Here is a 17,030-nt window from a genome sequence, read left to right as displayed (position 1 = left end):
CTCAAGATTCAGCAACATCGATCTGCATCAGAGATTCCCAAACTCCTATATCATCATGTTAAACCTCTGTGGGTTGTTAAAACTGGCACACGGTTTTAGTATCCAATGCTCAGAATTGCTTGTGTTGACTTGCTTGCTATGCTAGTTATATCTGATTTTCGGGCACCGCAGAATCAAAGCAAATGTTTGGTACCATTGTGGTAAAAAAAAACCGCTTCATGAAACATGCTGAGCACAACATATACCAATAGAATATAAATTGGAGAAACAATGTCAACCATCATTTCTGAAGGAAAAAAGAACTTAAAAGGCTGGTGAGAGAGATTGAGGCGTCGAGCGGTTCCAGTTTTCTGCACCTACTTTCTGAATAAGCAGTGTGCTGACCACTGAATGCATAAGAATCTTCAGTGAAGGAACACTACTTTAGATACTGCTGACTCATTCAAAAGGTTAGCTAAGCTACCACACAATATGATATTAGGCGTGCGTCACCGCTTGAGATTGCGGTTTGGGGTCGCGAAGGGGCAGTATATTCCTTAGTGATTCAGGGGGGCAGAATTAGCACCACAAATTGCAACCCCTTGCTACTTAAGAGGCAGCATCCTAATTTTATGAAGAAATGCGAGAAAAATAATCGGGACAGCTATAGTTTTCATTGATTTTCTCCAAATGTTGAAAAATTGAACTGGACTGGCAAATCAGAAAACGATTGACCTGCTATAGGCTAGGCAGTAGTGCCCTGTTCAGAACCCTAAGATACTGTTCTGTTGATTCAGTTAGGTTGGCACGTTCTATCCACTTCAATTATGTGGTGCAGCTCTAATCTGCACCAACTACAAAAAAAAACAAAAAAAAACAAGGTGGAGTTCAAAAGCAACTGTGAATTGTATAGTTGGAGCTAGTAGTGCTGTGATGCAACTAAGCATCAGTGCAATTGTATTTATCCGTTGAAAGAGAAATATCTGATTAGCACAGCACACAGGATAACAAAGATGCGTGACTTTTTTAGTAGAATCAGTCGTAAGCAAAGGATTCCAAAACCGGATACCAGAAAATACCTGTTAAATATGGGCGGTAACTAGTTTTTTTTTTTACCGGACAGTTCCAGCAATCAAACTTAAACTCAAAATATGGATTTATTTTTTTGTTGTACTGCTCAGAGTTCAATTCCAAATATCTTTTTTGGGGTGTGTTTGGTGCATCCAGTGCATCTGATCTCCTATCAAGTAGTGTTCGGAATTTCCAAAATAAATTCAAAGTCACACATCCAGTGCTAACAAGGAAAACATGACACATTCATTGCCCGATTTGGATTAGCTATTCACACGAGGTTTGCCTTTTTGTTTTGTTTCTCGAGCTATGTTTTGAGTTGAGATTTGAAATCTTGTAACGCGGTAGAAATATTCCTTTTCTACACCCGCAAAATTTTAAGAATTTTTGAACAATTCTAAATAAGGCAACCAAGGTCAGGTGCACCACAGGGCGCCCGATGCACCAAATATGATCCTTACAAGGGAAGGATAATGATCCTTTCTCTTGATAGGATTAGGATACATCTTACCTCATTGCAACATAGTGGGGTTATGTGCGCTATTTGCGAGGCACCAAAAGCCTCATAGGTTAACCGAAACCACCTACCAAAGAAAATAATGGAAAGTGGTTATTTTTCTTTGTTCTACCAATGAATAAAGAAGGCAATTGAAAGTTGACAAACACAAATCATCGTCATGAACAACCCGTTGCTCTCATGAGTGACAAACTGGGCGAAGGAAAACTTGCTTTTTGAGAAAGAGTTAAGTCACTTTCAGAGAAAAGAGCAGCAGCGGGTTGCTGCGTTCGGGGCTGGAACTCACACTGTTAGAACCTCCCTGCCTGGGAGAGGGAGAGAGAGCACTTTGCTTCTGCCTGGATTTTTCTAGGGTTCTTGTCGCCCTCGCCATGTAGGTCGCCACCGGTGTGATGCAGACAGCACTGCATCAAGTTGGGAGTATCAGGCATAGTTAGTGCAATGCACCTAGATATCCATACATGTCATCACACACATACAAAGGAAGTGGCCAGTAGTGATTGATTCAGCCAGCATCTAGTAGTAGTAAGCACATTTATGTTGACATCCTAATGCTTTGTAAGATCTCACGTTCTTATATTTTTGTTTGGTTCTCCATTTGAGTTAATGAAGCAAGCAATTCACACGTCAGCATCTACATTTTTGAGTAATAATCGGATATAACTGCTTCATAACACAGGCAAAAAAAAAATCACACAAAAAAATGAAGCATTCATAAATTGACAAGGTTAAATGAAAGATACAGCATGTGTATACTGCCATACAAGATTGCTCTGTAAATCGTCTCATGATCATCCTAGTGAGGAACCATTTCCTCTCCTTTACAGGAGAAAATTCTTCGTGCGGCTCAAACGAAGGGCACCACCTATCAAAAAGCAACCGGTCCACCATGATCATTTGGCCTTGTTGGGGCATTCTGAGGAGAGATGACCAGCTATACCGCATTCATAGCACGTCCTTCTCTTCTTTTTCTTTGGAGGCGCAGAGCTTGTGTCGTCACTAGGTTTATTTTCACCAGAAACGGCTGAAGGTTCCGTACTTGAGCCACCAACAGGTTTAGCTGCTTCCTCAGAATTAATCTCAGTGGCCTTTTTGTTGGGGCAGGCTGACGAGAGATGACCGGAGATGCCACATTCATAGCATGTCCGTCTCTTCTTCGACGCTGTTGAGGCAGATTCAGTATTGGCCTTGTTTGCATCAGCTATGACTTCAGGAGCACTTTTATTTGGGCAAGCAGATGATAGATGACCAGGAATGCCACATTCATAGCATGTCCGTCTCTTCTTCGACGCTGTTGTGGCAGAGTCAGTATTGGCCTTATTTTCATCAGCTATGACTTCAGGAGCACTTTTATTTGGGCAAGCAGATGACAGATGACCAGGAATGCCACATTCATAGCATGTCCGTCTCTTCTTCGATGCTGTTGTGGCCGAGTCAATATTGGCCTTAGTTTCATCAGCTATGACTTCAGAAGCCTTTTTGTTCCGGCAAGCTGACGATATATGGCCAGGAACACCACATTCATAGCATGTGCGCCTCTTCATTGACAATGCTTCAGCTGAATCAGTATTATCCTTATTTTCACTGGATATGACTTCAGAAACCTTCTTATTAGGGCAAGCAAAAGAAAGATGGCCAGGAGTGCCACATTCATAACATGTTCGGATGCTGTTCTTTGATGAGTCTGAAGTTGCATTGTCATCTGGTTTCTGGTTTTCTTTCTTGGGAACGGCGCATCTGATTCTGGCTGGTCGCCCCTTAATCACGTTCTGGTCAAGCTTCAGAGCAATAGCAAGAGATGTGCTATCAGAAAAATCAACATGCGCGAAGCCTTTGAAGTCACCTGTCTCCTTGTCTGTCCCAAAACGGATGGATGAGATCTTGCAATCAGAAAAGAACTTCCTCAGATCATCCTCTGTTACGTCCCAAGCTAGGTTTCCAACATATGTCCTATTGTATCCCTCTATCATCTTTGGTGCAAAATCTTCCTTCTCATGGTTAGATTTGACCTTCTCGCGGTTAGCCTTGTAAGGCTGGACTTTCAAAAGGAATCCTCCCCTGTGATTGTTTAACAAGAATGCTGTCACTTACAAATCACAACTGAAACAAACAAGGGTAACATTAAGGAGATGTGCTTACATATCTGCACCATCAAGAGCCAATGCCCTTTTTGCAGCGGCATCAGTCTGCACAAGAAAACTCTTGTCAGGTTTCAACTTCCAAACAACTCTAAAAGCATGCTGCTGATGAGTCATGTGAATTCGTGATAACAGATTAAGAGCATCTTGTGGTGGTACAAGCTGACTCCGATGGACTAAAATGAAAGTAAAAAAATGTAGATAAGAGCGCTGTTCAAAAGTTGTACCACAAGGTTCAAGCTACAGGCACATCCTCCAAACAATGATAATGACTGAAACACACTGCTGATGAGTCATGTGCTCTACCAAGCAGATTAAGAGCATCTTATGTTGGTATCGAGCCAACTCCAATGGATTACAAAAAATTAAATGGTCGATGAGAGTTCTGCTGAAACGTTGTAGTAACATAAGACGCAAGGGTACACCACAGCTTACCACCAAAAGACCTTAAAGATGAATGCCCTAGAGGTTTGGAAATAAAACCAACAATTTCTACACCAGCACAGTGAAACAAGTCAGACTGCCATACAAACACAGTTAGTTGAATGAAAACACCAGTGTCATCACACCTTAAACATTCAGTACACTAAGAAGATGTCTTAGGTTGTTCGATATACTTGTAAATTAAACATGCCTGCATGAACATGAATGCAACACTAAAACAAAGGATACTATGTTTCAAAGCTGACCTTGAATGTGAGAATGGCAATACCCCTGAACTTCCCGGTGTCAGGAAAAGTCATGCAGTCCAGCGCAGTGATACTGCCACATCCTTCAAAGAAACTTCTAATGTCATCCTCAGATGAATAGTACGGGATGCCACCAACGTACACCTTCTTTATGCTTTGCTCACTGAAACGAGGAAGCAAATTATTAAACAGCTGCCAACATCCTATAAGAACCTGATCTCCACCCTGTCTACCACACTCGTTACCAATTCAATAAACATACAACCAGAAAGCAATAAAACTGCCATATCATTTCACAAAAGAACTTCCAGACCGAAGAGTTTTTTCGTGGAAGAAAAAAGCGCACAACAAAGTCTGATGAGCAAACAATTTCTGATGTACTGTAGAGTTACTGCACCATTTGAGTCAACAGCAAAGGTAGACAATCCAAGACAAAGCAACTCCTAAATTTGCAAAAAAAAAAGCCCATCCTGCTATACTATTCTAAGTGACTAACTCACTATGTTATTTAATCCCTCTAATTATTTGCAGAACCAGTGTCTTGTCTTAATGCCTCTATTCTGTAATATCTTCAGTCCTCGTACCTATGTAACGAGAAAGAGGGTACTCAAGAACCAGAACATCTATCCATTACAGCTTTAGCTCACCTATCTTGCGACACAATTGGGTTGTCTGATACACCTGCCTGGCCAACCTCTTCTGACTTAATTTTCTTCACCTCTTCTGACTTAATTTCCTTCGCCTCTCCTTCCACCTTTGTGGCGTCTAGATTGTGTTCACTGAAACAAGTACAAAAAACATGACATAAGGAATGTTAATACAAGGACCAGAACAGGTAAACACCAGTCTTACACCTCATTGAGATTCAGCATGCCAAAAAACAACCCTAGAAAGCAATTAAAGTGTCACTTTACAAAATGAAGTGTTACCTTCCAGCATGGAAGGCAAGCAAAAGGTGTTTTTCTCGTATCAAAACCAAACTAGATAACCAGATAGTTGCTTACGTGCTACAGCTCTACCAACATGATAAAGCTACCAAACTAGATGGATGAAGACATTTACAATGTTATGACTGCTTCTGAATGATAAAACTAAACAATCCAAGCCTCACTAGAGCAATTACAATGATCCATCGCCTATATGACTATGCAGCTCCTCTGAGCTCACCTCTACCAACGTGATATGCAACTATCTCCGATTTTCCCTTTGCAGCAACAGCATCTTAACATATATAGAGATCAACACATTACCTACTTACATGGCATGAACCTAACAACAAATGAGGTATTCTAACACAAAAGCACCAACCATTGGGAGCGTTAACTCACCTATCGTCTGGCACGGCCATAGCAGCGCCGGACGCTTCCACGTCCTGCTTCTCCGCCTCATCGTCGGACTTCTTGTTCGCCGCCGCCTCCGCCTCCATCATCCTCCTGACCCTCCTCTTCTCCTTCTTCTCCTTCCTCCTCTCCTCCCTCCGCCGCTCCACCTCCGCCTTCTGCGCCAGGGCCGCCTCGTCCACCACCACCAGCTCATCCAGGTCGTCAGCACCGTCCGCTTCCGGGTCCAGCTCTCCCGGCTCTCCGTCGGACTTCTTCTTCGCGGCCGCGGCCGCCTCCGCCAACTTCCTCGCCCGCATCTTCTCCTTCTTCTTCTTCCTCTTCTCCTTCTCCTCCTTCCTCCTCTCCTTCCTCCGTCGCTCCAGCTCCGCCTTCGACACAGGGTCCGCCTCGCCCCCCACGGCCGGCTCCTCCAGGGCCGCAACGTCCACCGCCGGCTGCGGCTCCTCCAGGCCCTCCTCCGACTTCTTCTCCCGGTCCGCCGCGTCCACCGCCGGAGCGGGTGATTTCTCCGGAGACGCCTTCTTGTTCTTGGCACTCTTGGTCCGGGGAGGGCGAGGCCCCGGGCGCTTGGGCCGGGGCCGCTTGGAGGCCACCAGCCGCACCTTTATCTTCCTCGCCTCCGCGGCAGCCTCCCCCTCGGCGCCCCCGCCGGGGAGAAGGGTGTGGAGCTTCTGCTTCAGCTTCTTGCGGGCGAGCACCATGGCGGCGGCGGCGGCGGCGGCGAGGTTTTTCGTTGAGAAAGAAAGAGTGGGGAGAGGAAGAGAGGGCGAGACGAGACGGCAAGGTTTATACTGGGCCGGGCTGATACGGGCCTTCCATCGAACGCGCGGTTCGGCCCATCAGGGGACGGCCCGGCCCGACGGGAGATTGATCTCTTCTCTTCTCTTACCCTAGCAGCTTAGGGAAGCCGCCGCCGCCGACGTGGAGCAGAGCAGAGCAGCAGAGCGATCAGGAGGATGACGGGGGGGAAGATGGCGGCGGCGACGGCGGCGAGGTGGGCGGAGGGGTACCCGTGGAAGGAGAAGCTGGCCAAGTACAAGGGGGAGCTGAGCAAGGGGGTGTGGGGGTACTGGGAGCTCGGGGCGTGGAAGCCGCTGGGGATCAGCGGGCGGCAGCGCGCGCGGCTCCGCAAGGAGGTGCTCCTCGCCGGCGAGGACTGGGCCTACGACCCGCCCCGCGGCGAGATGCGCACCAAGCGCAAGGGCCACAAGGTCGACCGCATCGCCGCCGAGAAGTAATGAGAAGCCCCGCCCCCCATTTCCCTCCCCGCCATCTGCTCTGCTCTCCTCGATCGATGCCTGACTGATTTGGTTTGTTTCCGCAGGCGTGCCAACACCGTTGAGCTGATGAAGAAGATGCCCCAGATGCTCCTCGACTACAAGGTTCGCCTCATCCTTCCTCTTGTGCTTCCTGCTGTTCCCATTTGCCATCCAGTGCCCCACACATTGCAGTGTTCTTCTAATCGTCGAAATCAGTAGCTTGGGTGTGCTGTTTATGGCTCGGAGTAGGTCTGTATATCGAAAATTATCGGCGTTTTTGTTATCAATGCTTAATCACCTCTAAGCAGAGCCATATCTGGAGTCATGTGCACTGCAGCGGACCTTCCTTGCATAGATGAGTGACAAGAGGTTAGGCACAAGGGATTTCAAACCAACCAGTGCAATGATATAGTATCTAGGAACCTACTCATGGACAATCTAAGCCCCGATTGCATCCTATCTCGGCATTAGATACGTAGGCTGCAGTATAAGGCCTCTTGGGTGCAAGCCTTCGGTCGCTGGCATACCATTCAAAACAGACTAATTCATCATTACGGACATCTCTATAAAGAGGTTGCTTCCTGGTCTTGTGACTTCACAAGAGTTTGCGCTGTAGGTTTTGTGCAACGATATGGAAAGCCCAATAAGCTTGCTTGTAAGATGAGCGCAACCTATTCTGGTTAGGCTGCTAGGATGGTGATGGAGCGCTGGAAATAAATATCTGTGCTGATAATTAAATTCCTGGATAGTTGCTACTTCTAGTTCGTTTCTTCATCAAACATGGATATGATAAATTAGTAATGGCTCGGTTTGTGAAAATATGTGTTTTTTTTCTCAAAAGCTATGCTGCCAGTTTACTTGAGTTCTTACTCAAGCGTTGCTTAGTCAAGAGTATGCTTCAAGGCTAAATGGTTGTGATCACTGTGGTGATGATTAATCCTGATTTGTCTGTGTTTCTTTCTTCAGAAACGTAGATGGGATAAGAAGATGAAAGAGGAGGAGGCCGCGGCAGCAAAGGCTACTTAATTAGGGGACTGTCCTGCTGGTGACTCTGCCGTTTGTTGTGGCAATCGGGAAGGAACTCATAATATAAGCATATTCTGCGCACAATGAAACTAGTCCCTTTTTTGTTTAATGAGTCCAAGATGTTGATTAACTATGCTGCTCTTCCTGAATAAGGTCGAAGGGTGTAATGTAGCAGGTTCATAGGGTGATTGGTTTGCGGTCTTTTTCACATTTACTGGTTTTTCCAGCTCTGCTGCCGCCTGCCACACTTTGTAATGCAATTTTTTTTGTCACATCGGTCATATAATCAGGATTCTAGCCTGGCCCAACCTGCATTGAACCCAACTTGTTTGCTGAAACAAATCAAAATTATGAGTGTGTGTTTGTTAGTTATTCTCATAGTATATCATTGGCACTGCAGGGTTTCTTTCTGTGTGTTTAGTTGTGGCAGAAAAAGGTCAGAATAATAGGAGAACTGGACTATAAGCAACATTTTTTTTCTTTTTCTTTTGATATCTGGGAGGAAATGTGCCAGTATATCTAGACACCATAGAATAGAGTGATGTATAGGGCATATTTAAAACTATTATTGCACACAAGAATATGACTTCTTGGTTAAGGTAATTTGGTCATTGGACGATATCAATCACATTATCTCAAAGTATCTCCGAAAGGTTTTTTATGTTGCAGCTGCTAATAATAGACATAGCATGGGTATGTGTCATATACACACACATTTGAGTTGTGTGGCAGGAATCCAGTCGTCCACCATGGTTGCACACATCAAGTTGCGAGCCAGGCCCCTCTTGGCTAGGCTACCCGCGTTTGCATTGCATGGCATCTAGTGCTCGAGATGCTATCGCACCATGTTTGATTGCATGCATCATATTGTCTGTGGTCATCTTTTCTCAAGAGTGGTGAGAGCTTAACAACAAATAACAGCACAACACTATAGATCAAATATAAGGCGTTACTCGCCATCTTGTCCAAGCTAACCGTGCATAAAAAGACTTGCTCCTATGGATCTGTTGGGGCTGCTGTGATGCGCTTCCACATTTCCGTGGATAACCCTACGCTTAAGCCTTCCGCAGAGGTGGGAGAAAAATGTGCCTCGACATCATCATAACTGTAAACGTTGTTCAGTTTGATGTGACCGCACCTCGCCAAATAATGCGGCGGATCTAGGAAAAGTGTCTGATTCAATTCTTTGCTGCAGACCAAGTCCCGTTATGTATGGGCGTCAAGCATGCAAAAACATCCACGTTTACATTTACACAACTATAAAGATCGCTTGCAAGCCGTACAAGAAAGAAGGGAAAATTATGCAACATTGCTATGCAAGAAGCGCAACAGCACAGGCGGATGCCACGGCCCTCAACATCGTATGTTGATCGCATGACCGTAACGGCATTAAAAGATATATAGAGAAAAGAAAACCATTCATACTCAATGCTTCCCACTTTTGGTGTCACGAGTCAATATATTTATTTCATTATTTCGTCATAGTTTACTTGTCTTTCTCCAAGCTGAAGCAAGAGGAACTTCAAAATTACAGTACAACCAGACTGGTTGTAACAAGTCGCAAGAAAGAAGGAAGAAAACTTGTTATGCCACAAGCTCAACCTAGCTTGTCGATTATCAGTCTCAACCTCAGGTTACACTTCTTTTTTTAGGACTACTAAACCTCCCTCGGCTTACACTTTTGGAAGCACTGTTGTGTCATATGGGGTTGATGGTTTAACCTACAAAAACAAAAATAATGAACTCCGGTGTAAGAACAATTAATTCCCAGAGTGATCGAAGAGCATTTCATGGTCTTATCGGGATTTGCCTAGATACGAATGTATCTAGACACGTTTTAGTGTTAGGTACATCTGTATCTGACAAATCTAAGACAACTAATTTGGGACGTTGGTAATAGATGACATAACATGGCAGAACAAGCAAAAGGGCATACCGCAAGAAACCGTGTGAGCAAACTTGCGCTGCTGGGGTTGAAGCCCTCGACGGGCTTTCCTTCCATGCGTGATGCATGCAACTGTTTCCTCACTGTAGAAGCCAGTGACTGAAACAACAAGTTCCATAGATAGATCACAGGTTTAGATGAAGTTAAGCGACGAGCCAAATGGAGCACAAAGACTATGCTACTGAATGAAAAATGGAAATATTGGAGGAAGTGAATATATCATGCACAGACCTTGCCCAGCTCCACTCCCCACTGGTCAAACGAGTTGATTCCCCATATGAAACCCTGAACTGCGATCCGGTGCTCATAGATGGATAAAAGCTGAAAGGTACAAACTGTATTAGTACATTTATAAAAACAGTGACAAGAGGATTTTGACAGCACAGTGCAATCTTGGAAAGGGCAAATAGAAGAAGAGAGTGCATAGTGACAGGATTGCTAATCCAAATCTTATGAAATAATCTATGACATAGGCTTCATGAAGGTGGAACAAAAATGAGGGGGCAGCGCAAAGTTTGTGGTGGAAAACATGTGCAGCTTCCACCAGCAGAATCTGCCCAACAGATACCAGGTCATCTTAAGTTTGCTTTCTTAAGTTCTAATATTTAATCAGGGAAAGAGACCAATCAACACAACCATGATTAGAACCCATTGTGAACAGCAAAATCCTAATCTTATGTTATTATTTTTAAATGATGCATGATTCATACAACATAATCAGAATCTTGCCACTGAAAAAGAAGAGGATGTACTATACTGAATTCAGGTTTGAACAGCTTGCAACTTCAGATGAGTACAGAGAATATTATCTGCATACCTGTCCAATCTCATAGGCAGATAATGAAGACAGCAAGAAACTCAGTGATGGCCGGTTGCCCTGAAAAGTCTGAAGACACCAAAACGACAAAAGAATGCTCCGTCAGAAAGGCAACATTATGGCGACAAGCTTGATGCATTGGAATAACCATGTTAGAGATAAGTGAATAATCATCACCTTGTGAGAGATAAGATTTTCGGGAACTTTCTCGCTGCGTAATTGTTCAGGAGTCTGAAAAGATGAAGTCAACTCTAATAAGAAACCAAAACAGTTCATAAAAAGCATGTTCTCCAAAATGCTGTTGAGCTATTTACCTTTCCATAAGCAAGTGCGTCAGGCTGAGCAAAGAAATTGGACATCAACTCATCATGATTGCTAACCGTTTCCCCTGATAAAAATGCACCATAGAACTGTTTGAAAGGGCATTTTGAAGAACCACAAGCCTAACATGCTGCATCTTTTCAATTCCAAAAGAGATGTTTCAATGGCATACCTTTCAAGTAAACAGGCTGCTGGCTTTTTATGACACCAATAAAATCACAAGGAATAACTCTTCCCTGGAAGTGTAGGTACAACCATTATCAACAAAGGTGCATATCCATTGAAATATATTGTTGCTAGTAGAACTTATAACACATGAAAGTAATCAAGTAGACAAGAGACATATGTAAGAGGTGCCAAAATGTAACATACATAAATCATTAAGGTAACTGTGAGCATATGAAATCCTAATCCATATGGCATTATCAAATTTGATACTTTAACAGTTGAAGTAATTAAGGTAACATAAATCGCAGACCACTACAGCAGTTGGCAACATTACTAGCGAATGTGAAACTAGTATATTTACCTGATGGATTAATTGATAGAAGCTGTGTTGCCCGTTTGTTCCAGGTTCACCAAAATCAATTTCACCAGCCTCATATGGAAGTCGAACACCATCAATGGAGACACCCTTTCCATTACTCTCCATGCTAAGCTTTACAACATAAATATGCATATGTTAAAATTAAGAACAAAAGAGAATCTCCAAGATGTCAGCTGTTAAAAGCAAAGCTAGTAATGTTACCTGCTGAATATGTGGTGCTAGTTTCTCAAGTGCTTGAGAGTATGGCAATATTGCCTAGAAATAATAATTAGAGAAAATTGAAGTACTTAGATGGAGAATTAGGTATAGATTGTAATAGGAAATAACAAGACAATGGGACTGAGTAGCTCACCCTAGCCGGATATCCAAGAAATGAAACATTCCACACACTCAACAAACCAAGGAGTACCTACACAGAAATGGAAGACCCTGTTACAAAAATGCTTAATGGTTGACATCACTGATCCCTATAAACAACTCACTTACAGGTATATTTTTCTCAAATGAAGATGTGTGGAAGTGGTTGTCAATGCTGGAAGCACCCTCCAGAAATCTTCAAAAAGAAAAGAAACCAGAGCAGGATCAATTATCATCTCTGTTTACAATGCGAATGAAAATTTCCAGACTTTGGCATTGGCTTTGTCATTCACATTTTGATGGTAAAAATGTTAAATGCATATCTTTTTTTTTACTTAAACCCTGTTTGGGGCTTCGAGGAACTTGATCCTAAAACCCACCAAGTCTAACCTTGAAATGACGAGGGCAGGAGTTTGACCTTTCTAGTTAAGTGTGGGTTATGGCTTTATGTTACCTGGATAAGTTGTCCCAGAGTTAAAATCATCTAACATTTGTTTACTTTGGATGCTTGAGTACTAAACTATTCAAGATCCTCCAAGCAGTAGATGCTCATAGTGTTCCAGCAGAATTAACTTATCCTATCTTTCGATTTCTACTTGTGATTAACACAAAAATATCACGTCTTAATTTTTTTTCCATAATACTATGAAAGAATAGTGCAGCTGTCTTGATAAATGTTGCCGGAAAAAGTATCAGGTCCAGTTCTTTTTTTTTTCTCATCAGAAATATCTCCGTATCTTTTTTATACCCACAAGGATTGGTCAATGGCGATGAACACAGATGTGTAGTATCCTTATTGTAAAGCACCCCTAACACTGTGACAGCTGTCATGAATGATTATGCATATGTGAAGTACTTGCTCTAGTCTGAAACAGCAAAAGATCATCCTAATTTAAGCAGAGATAATTCTTAAGGGAAACTTCTTATTTTCTAATGAGGCGAAGAGCATTGAAGATTTGGAATTTATCTTAAGTAAGAACAGCTTGATAGAATTTAGGCAATGACACCAGGCCAATGGGTCATGGTACTCACTTGTTGACCAGACAAGTGAGATGGGCATCTCTGAGGTTACTTTTCTTAGAATTGGTTACTGCCATGATTCCCCATCCACTAAGGCACAAACTCGTTTGACAGTCATGGAAACGAACCGATGTTTTAAAATTGAAACAACTACTGTCCTTTATATTTCTATCCTGACTACCAAAACATGAATTTCACTTCAGGGTGCAAATATAGGTTAAGATAACATACTTCTGAACAATTGGAAATCCATACTGAAGAGATAAGGGCAGAACACCGACAGCACTGCAAACTGCAATATTCGACTAAAGTTATGATGCAGAACATAAGATATATTAGTAACTTTAATGAAAAGAACAGTTCTCACCACTATAGCGGCCGCCAACCCAGTCCCAGAATGCAAAGGCGTTGTTAGGGTCAATTCCGAACTCCTTGACAAGCTTTTTTAACAGAAAAAGGTACAGTTAAGAATTTATCACATTAGGATCAGCGTTCTTGACGAAGAATATGGCATGGGGAATGCTCTAACAACATAGACAAAGATGTTACACTTAAACATGGAAAACACAACGAATATGTGAAAACTAAATATGATCATGTGAAAATTGGCTGGAAAACTGAAAGGTCGAAAAGTACCTTAAGATTAGTACTGACAGCAATCATGTGTTTGGAAACAGCCTGAGGTCTGAATTAACAAATTTCACATCAATCACTGAACAATGAGGGTTCACAGCAGGGCATAAGATGTTTAAGGTATTATAAACAGACTAACCCAAGAGAAGAGACAATCCACTCCTTGATAGTTCGAGCATTTAACATTGTTTCAGCTGTCGTGAAGGTCTTTGAGACAACCACAACTGCACATTTGTTTGACGAGAACGATCAGAACTTCTGATGATATTTGTAGAAACAGAGAGAGTATCTGCGCTGAGTTAATACTAGTGAAACATGATGATTACCAAGAGTGGTTGCAGGGTCTAAATCTTTGATGCTCCGTGCAACATCAACCGGATCAACATTTGCAAGACTGCAGCATAACCACAATTGAGCACATATTATTAGATGAAAAGCACACTGGTTGCATGAATGAGAAGTGAAAAATATAGCCACTCAATCACAATATATTCAAGAAGGCACAACTAGAAAGATTCATGAATGGTACAGAAAGTCAAAAACATAGCCGCTCGATCACATTTAATATTTTTTTTTAGATCTATAGGAAGTGTCAGCATAACAATTATGACAGGCCCCAGCAAAAGAAAAACAGAGAGATGCCCAAGTACACACTTACAATCTCAGTTGTCGGCCTTTGGCAGATTCTGCTGCTTCTGGGTCTGAAAATTAGTAACAATTTCATGGCATATCAGATCAAATCTGGCAGTAAATAATCTTCAATTTATAGAACACCTAAAGGAGTGGATAACATGATTGTTTACCAGTCTGGAGAGCCGTATGCACAAACAGAGGTCCAAGGAAGCTGCCACCAATTCCAACTGAGACAACATTTGTCAACGGTTTCCCGGTTGCCCCAACCTGCATTCCAAGAAGAAGCGATTATTAATCTTTACTGTTTCTGCTACATTTGCAAAGTTAAGAAATTTGTTTCAAGATTTACCCATGAGCCACTCCTGAAAGTCTCTGAAAACTGCTTGATTTTATCCTTAACAGCCCAAACTTCGGGGACCACGTTCACACCGTCACTGTTTATGACTGCATCTCTTGGAGCTCTCAAAGCCACATGGAGCACTGATCTGTTCTCCGTGGTATTTATCTGAAAGACAAATCATTCAAGTCAACTGAGACATGTATCCCATCCGTTCCAAATGATTTTTTTTAAGAGAGAGAATTCCAAATGATATGTCATGTATGTACTGGACAGATTTAAATACAAAAGTGGTCATGACCTCTAATTGTTTTCCCCAGAATTATTATTTGTCTGAATTGACATCTACAGATAACTAAGCAGATGCCGAATAAGCACATGTGATTGTGATATAAAACTGAAGAAGGGTTACAGAGGGCGACACCGACCTTTTCGCCTTTAAACATCTTGTCAATCTTCTCCTTGAGCTTTGCAGCCTGCAATAATAGTAAATCCAGTACATCCAAAAATTACTCTCGCCGCTTACAAAGACACAGACGAAAAAAAGAATTTAATCGAACAAGTGTTGACCTCTGCCAGCTTGAAGAGCTTGTCGACGGTCTCCGTGGTGGCCTGCTGCCTCGAGTAGTCCAGGAAGACGCCCTCGAATTCGCTACCAAATCCAATCGAGCCATCGGCACATGAGCCACGCGGAAGAGATGGCGCAAGAAGATTGTGAAACAAACGAAGGGGGGAGGGAGGGGCCTTACGCTGTCATTGCCTTGCATCGATCGGCGTCCGTCATGAGGTCGCGCAGGTGCGTCTTGTGGATCGCGCCGACGTGCGCCTGCGGTCAGGAAACACACGCACACACGGTGAGAGGCTGCCAATCGAATCGAATCGAAAGCCGCGGGTGAGGGGCGGAAGGGAGACGCACCTGGAGGGCCTTCCACTGGTCGGTGTCGGAGATGAGCGCCGGCGACGCCATGGCCGATGCGGCGGAGGGCCGGGCGGACCTGGCGGAATTGAGGCGGAGGATAAGCTCAGTTTAGTCCCAACAAAAAAGAAAAGAAATTGGATGGATGGGATTGGATTGGAGAGGAAGAAACAAAAGAGGAGCAATTGATCCAGATCGCGGTAGGTACGTACCCCTGGGGGATGTCGACGGCGGGCGGGCGGCGGCTGCCGGAGAAGGGGGCGCAGAGGGGATGACGGATCGGTGGCGGACGGACGGAGCCTGGCAGGAAGAGAATAGAAGCGGAGAGAGAGAGAGAGGCGGAGGAGGAGGAGGGTGTGTAATAATATAACAGGCGTGGGCGTGGGCGTGGGCGTGGGCGTGGGGTCGTGTCCGCGCCGTATTTGCGGGGCCCGCCTGCCAGAGAACGGCTGGCCAACAGTCCTTGAAAAAAGAAAGGTTTAAAAATCGATACGGACACCAAGAGAAGAGAGGCTGCTACTTTCTCGTCTTGGGAGAAAAGAAACAGGAAAAAGAGGAGGAAACCAAACCAAACCAATGTACCGGCTGCGTCGCGTCGTCGGCTTTCTGCGGACACGTCACGTGTGGATGTTTTTTGGGCGTGTCACCGTTGACGCCTTCTTTTCTCTTTTAAAAAAAAATCTATCTTCAATCACGTGGGTGCAAGGAACACCATAAATAATAAAAACTACATCCAGATCCGTAGACCACCCAGCGACTGCGGCAAGCATGAAGCGAGCCGTAGGCGCCCCATCGACATCACTCCTCCCTCCAGGAGCCGGGCAAAACCTGTTATACTCCCTCCGTCCGAAAAAACTTGTCCAATGCTTGTTCCTTAAATGGATGTATCTAGCACTAAATTCGTGCTAGATACATCAATTTGAGGGGCAAACTTTTCCGGACGGAGGGAGTAGTAAACAGTCGGGAAGTCGTCGTGCTAAAGGCTCGTATGACCGGCGCATCAGAACGGCAAATCGTCGTCGATGAAGAGTAGCGTAGATCGGAAGGCTCAAACCGAAGACACACGAACGTAGACGACCGACGAACAGATCCGACCAAAATCCATCGAGGACAGATCTGCCGGAGACACACCTCGACACGACCACCGGCGATGCTAGACGCACCATCAGAATGTGGGCTAGGCGGGGAGAACCTTATTACATCTTCTGGGAAGCGTTGCCGTCTCGCTTTCCTGTACAGGACACAGACCCTAGCAAATCTCAAAGACACATGTAAAAATGAGGAGGCAGGCCAACGGCGGCAAAGAAACCCTAATTGGGAAGGAGGCGGCTGGGCTAGGAGCATAGGAGTCAGACTGAAAATCACGTTGAGGGCTTGTTCAAGCGTCATGAGAGCATCTTCAATATGACCGAACAAATTCGACCCCTAAATGCCTTCGGACGCGACGAAATAAACCCACAAAACGGCGTCAGCCAGCTTTTC

General features: G+C 44.0%; 3 protein-coding genes across 3 annotated transcripts; 1 reads left to right on the top strand and 2 right to left on the bottom strand.

The window, feature by feature from the left end:
* Positions 1-2,257: 2,257 nt before the first annotated feature.
* Positions 2,258-6,438, bottom strand: LOC119317957 (protein gar2-like). The gene is made up of 5 exons (XM_037592463.1): positions 5,723-6,438; positions 5,042-5,173; positions 4,395-4,557; positions 3,707-3,753; positions 2,258-3,625 (listed from the first exon to the last, which is right to left on the bottom strand). The coding sequence occupies exons 1-5, from the start codon at positions 6,436-6,438 to the stop codon at positions 2,461-2,463; spliced, it is 2,223 nt and encodes a 740-aa protein (XP_037448360.1). The 3' UTR covers positions 2,258-2,460.
* Positions 6,439-6,657: 219 nt separating this feature from the next.
* LOC119317964 lies at positions 6,658-8,341 on the top strand. The gene is made up of 3 exons (XM_037592475.1): positions 6,658-6,971; positions 7,062-7,119; positions 7,963-8,341. The coding sequence occupies exons 1-3, from the start codon at positions 6,694-6,696 to the stop codon at positions 8,020-8,022; spliced, it is 396 nt and encodes a 131-aa protein (XP_037448372.1). The 5' UTR covers positions 6,658-6,693; the 3' UTR covers positions 8,023-8,341.
* A 1,120-nt stretch (positions 8,342-9,461) lies between these two features.
* LOC119317946 (glucose-6-phosphate isomerase, cytosolic) lies at positions 9,462-15,900 on the bottom strand. The gene is made up of 24 exons (XM_037592457.1): positions 15,761-15,900; positions 15,549-15,627; positions 15,382-15,458; positions 15,203-15,284; positions 15,061-15,108; positions 14,645-14,800; positions 14,466-14,562; positions 14,321-14,363; positions 13,989-14,056; positions 13,802-13,886; positions 13,666-13,714; positions 13,397-13,469; positions 13,261-13,321; positions 12,139-12,205; positions 12,005-12,061; positions 11,854-11,907; positions 11,635-11,763; positions 11,278-11,341; positions 11,099-11,172; positions 10,962-11,015; positions 10,785-10,853; positions 10,199-10,288; positions 9,959-10,066; positions 9,462-9,743 (listed from the first exon to the last, which is right to left on the bottom strand). The coding sequence occupies exons 2-24, from the start codon at positions 15,597-15,599 to the stop codon at positions 9,696-9,698; spliced, it is 1,704 nt and encodes a 567-aa protein (XP_037448354.1). The 5' UTR covers positions 15,600-15,627; positions 15,761-15,900; the 3' UTR covers positions 9,462-9,695.
* Positions 15,901-17,030: the final 1,130 nt, after the last annotated feature.

Source organism: Triticum dicoccoides, chromosome 1B, assembly GCF_002162155.2.
Source record: "Triticum dicoccoides isolate Atlit2015 ecotype Zavitan chromosome 1B, WEW_v2.0, whole genome shotgun sequence".
NCBI classification, from domain to species: domain Eukaryota; kingdom Viridiplantae; phylum Streptophyta; class Magnoliopsida; order Poales; family Poaceae; genus Triticum; species Triticum dicoccoides.
The sequence above is the reverse complement of the archived record's forward strand: the minus strand, read 5'-3'. Positions and strand labels throughout refer to the sequence as shown.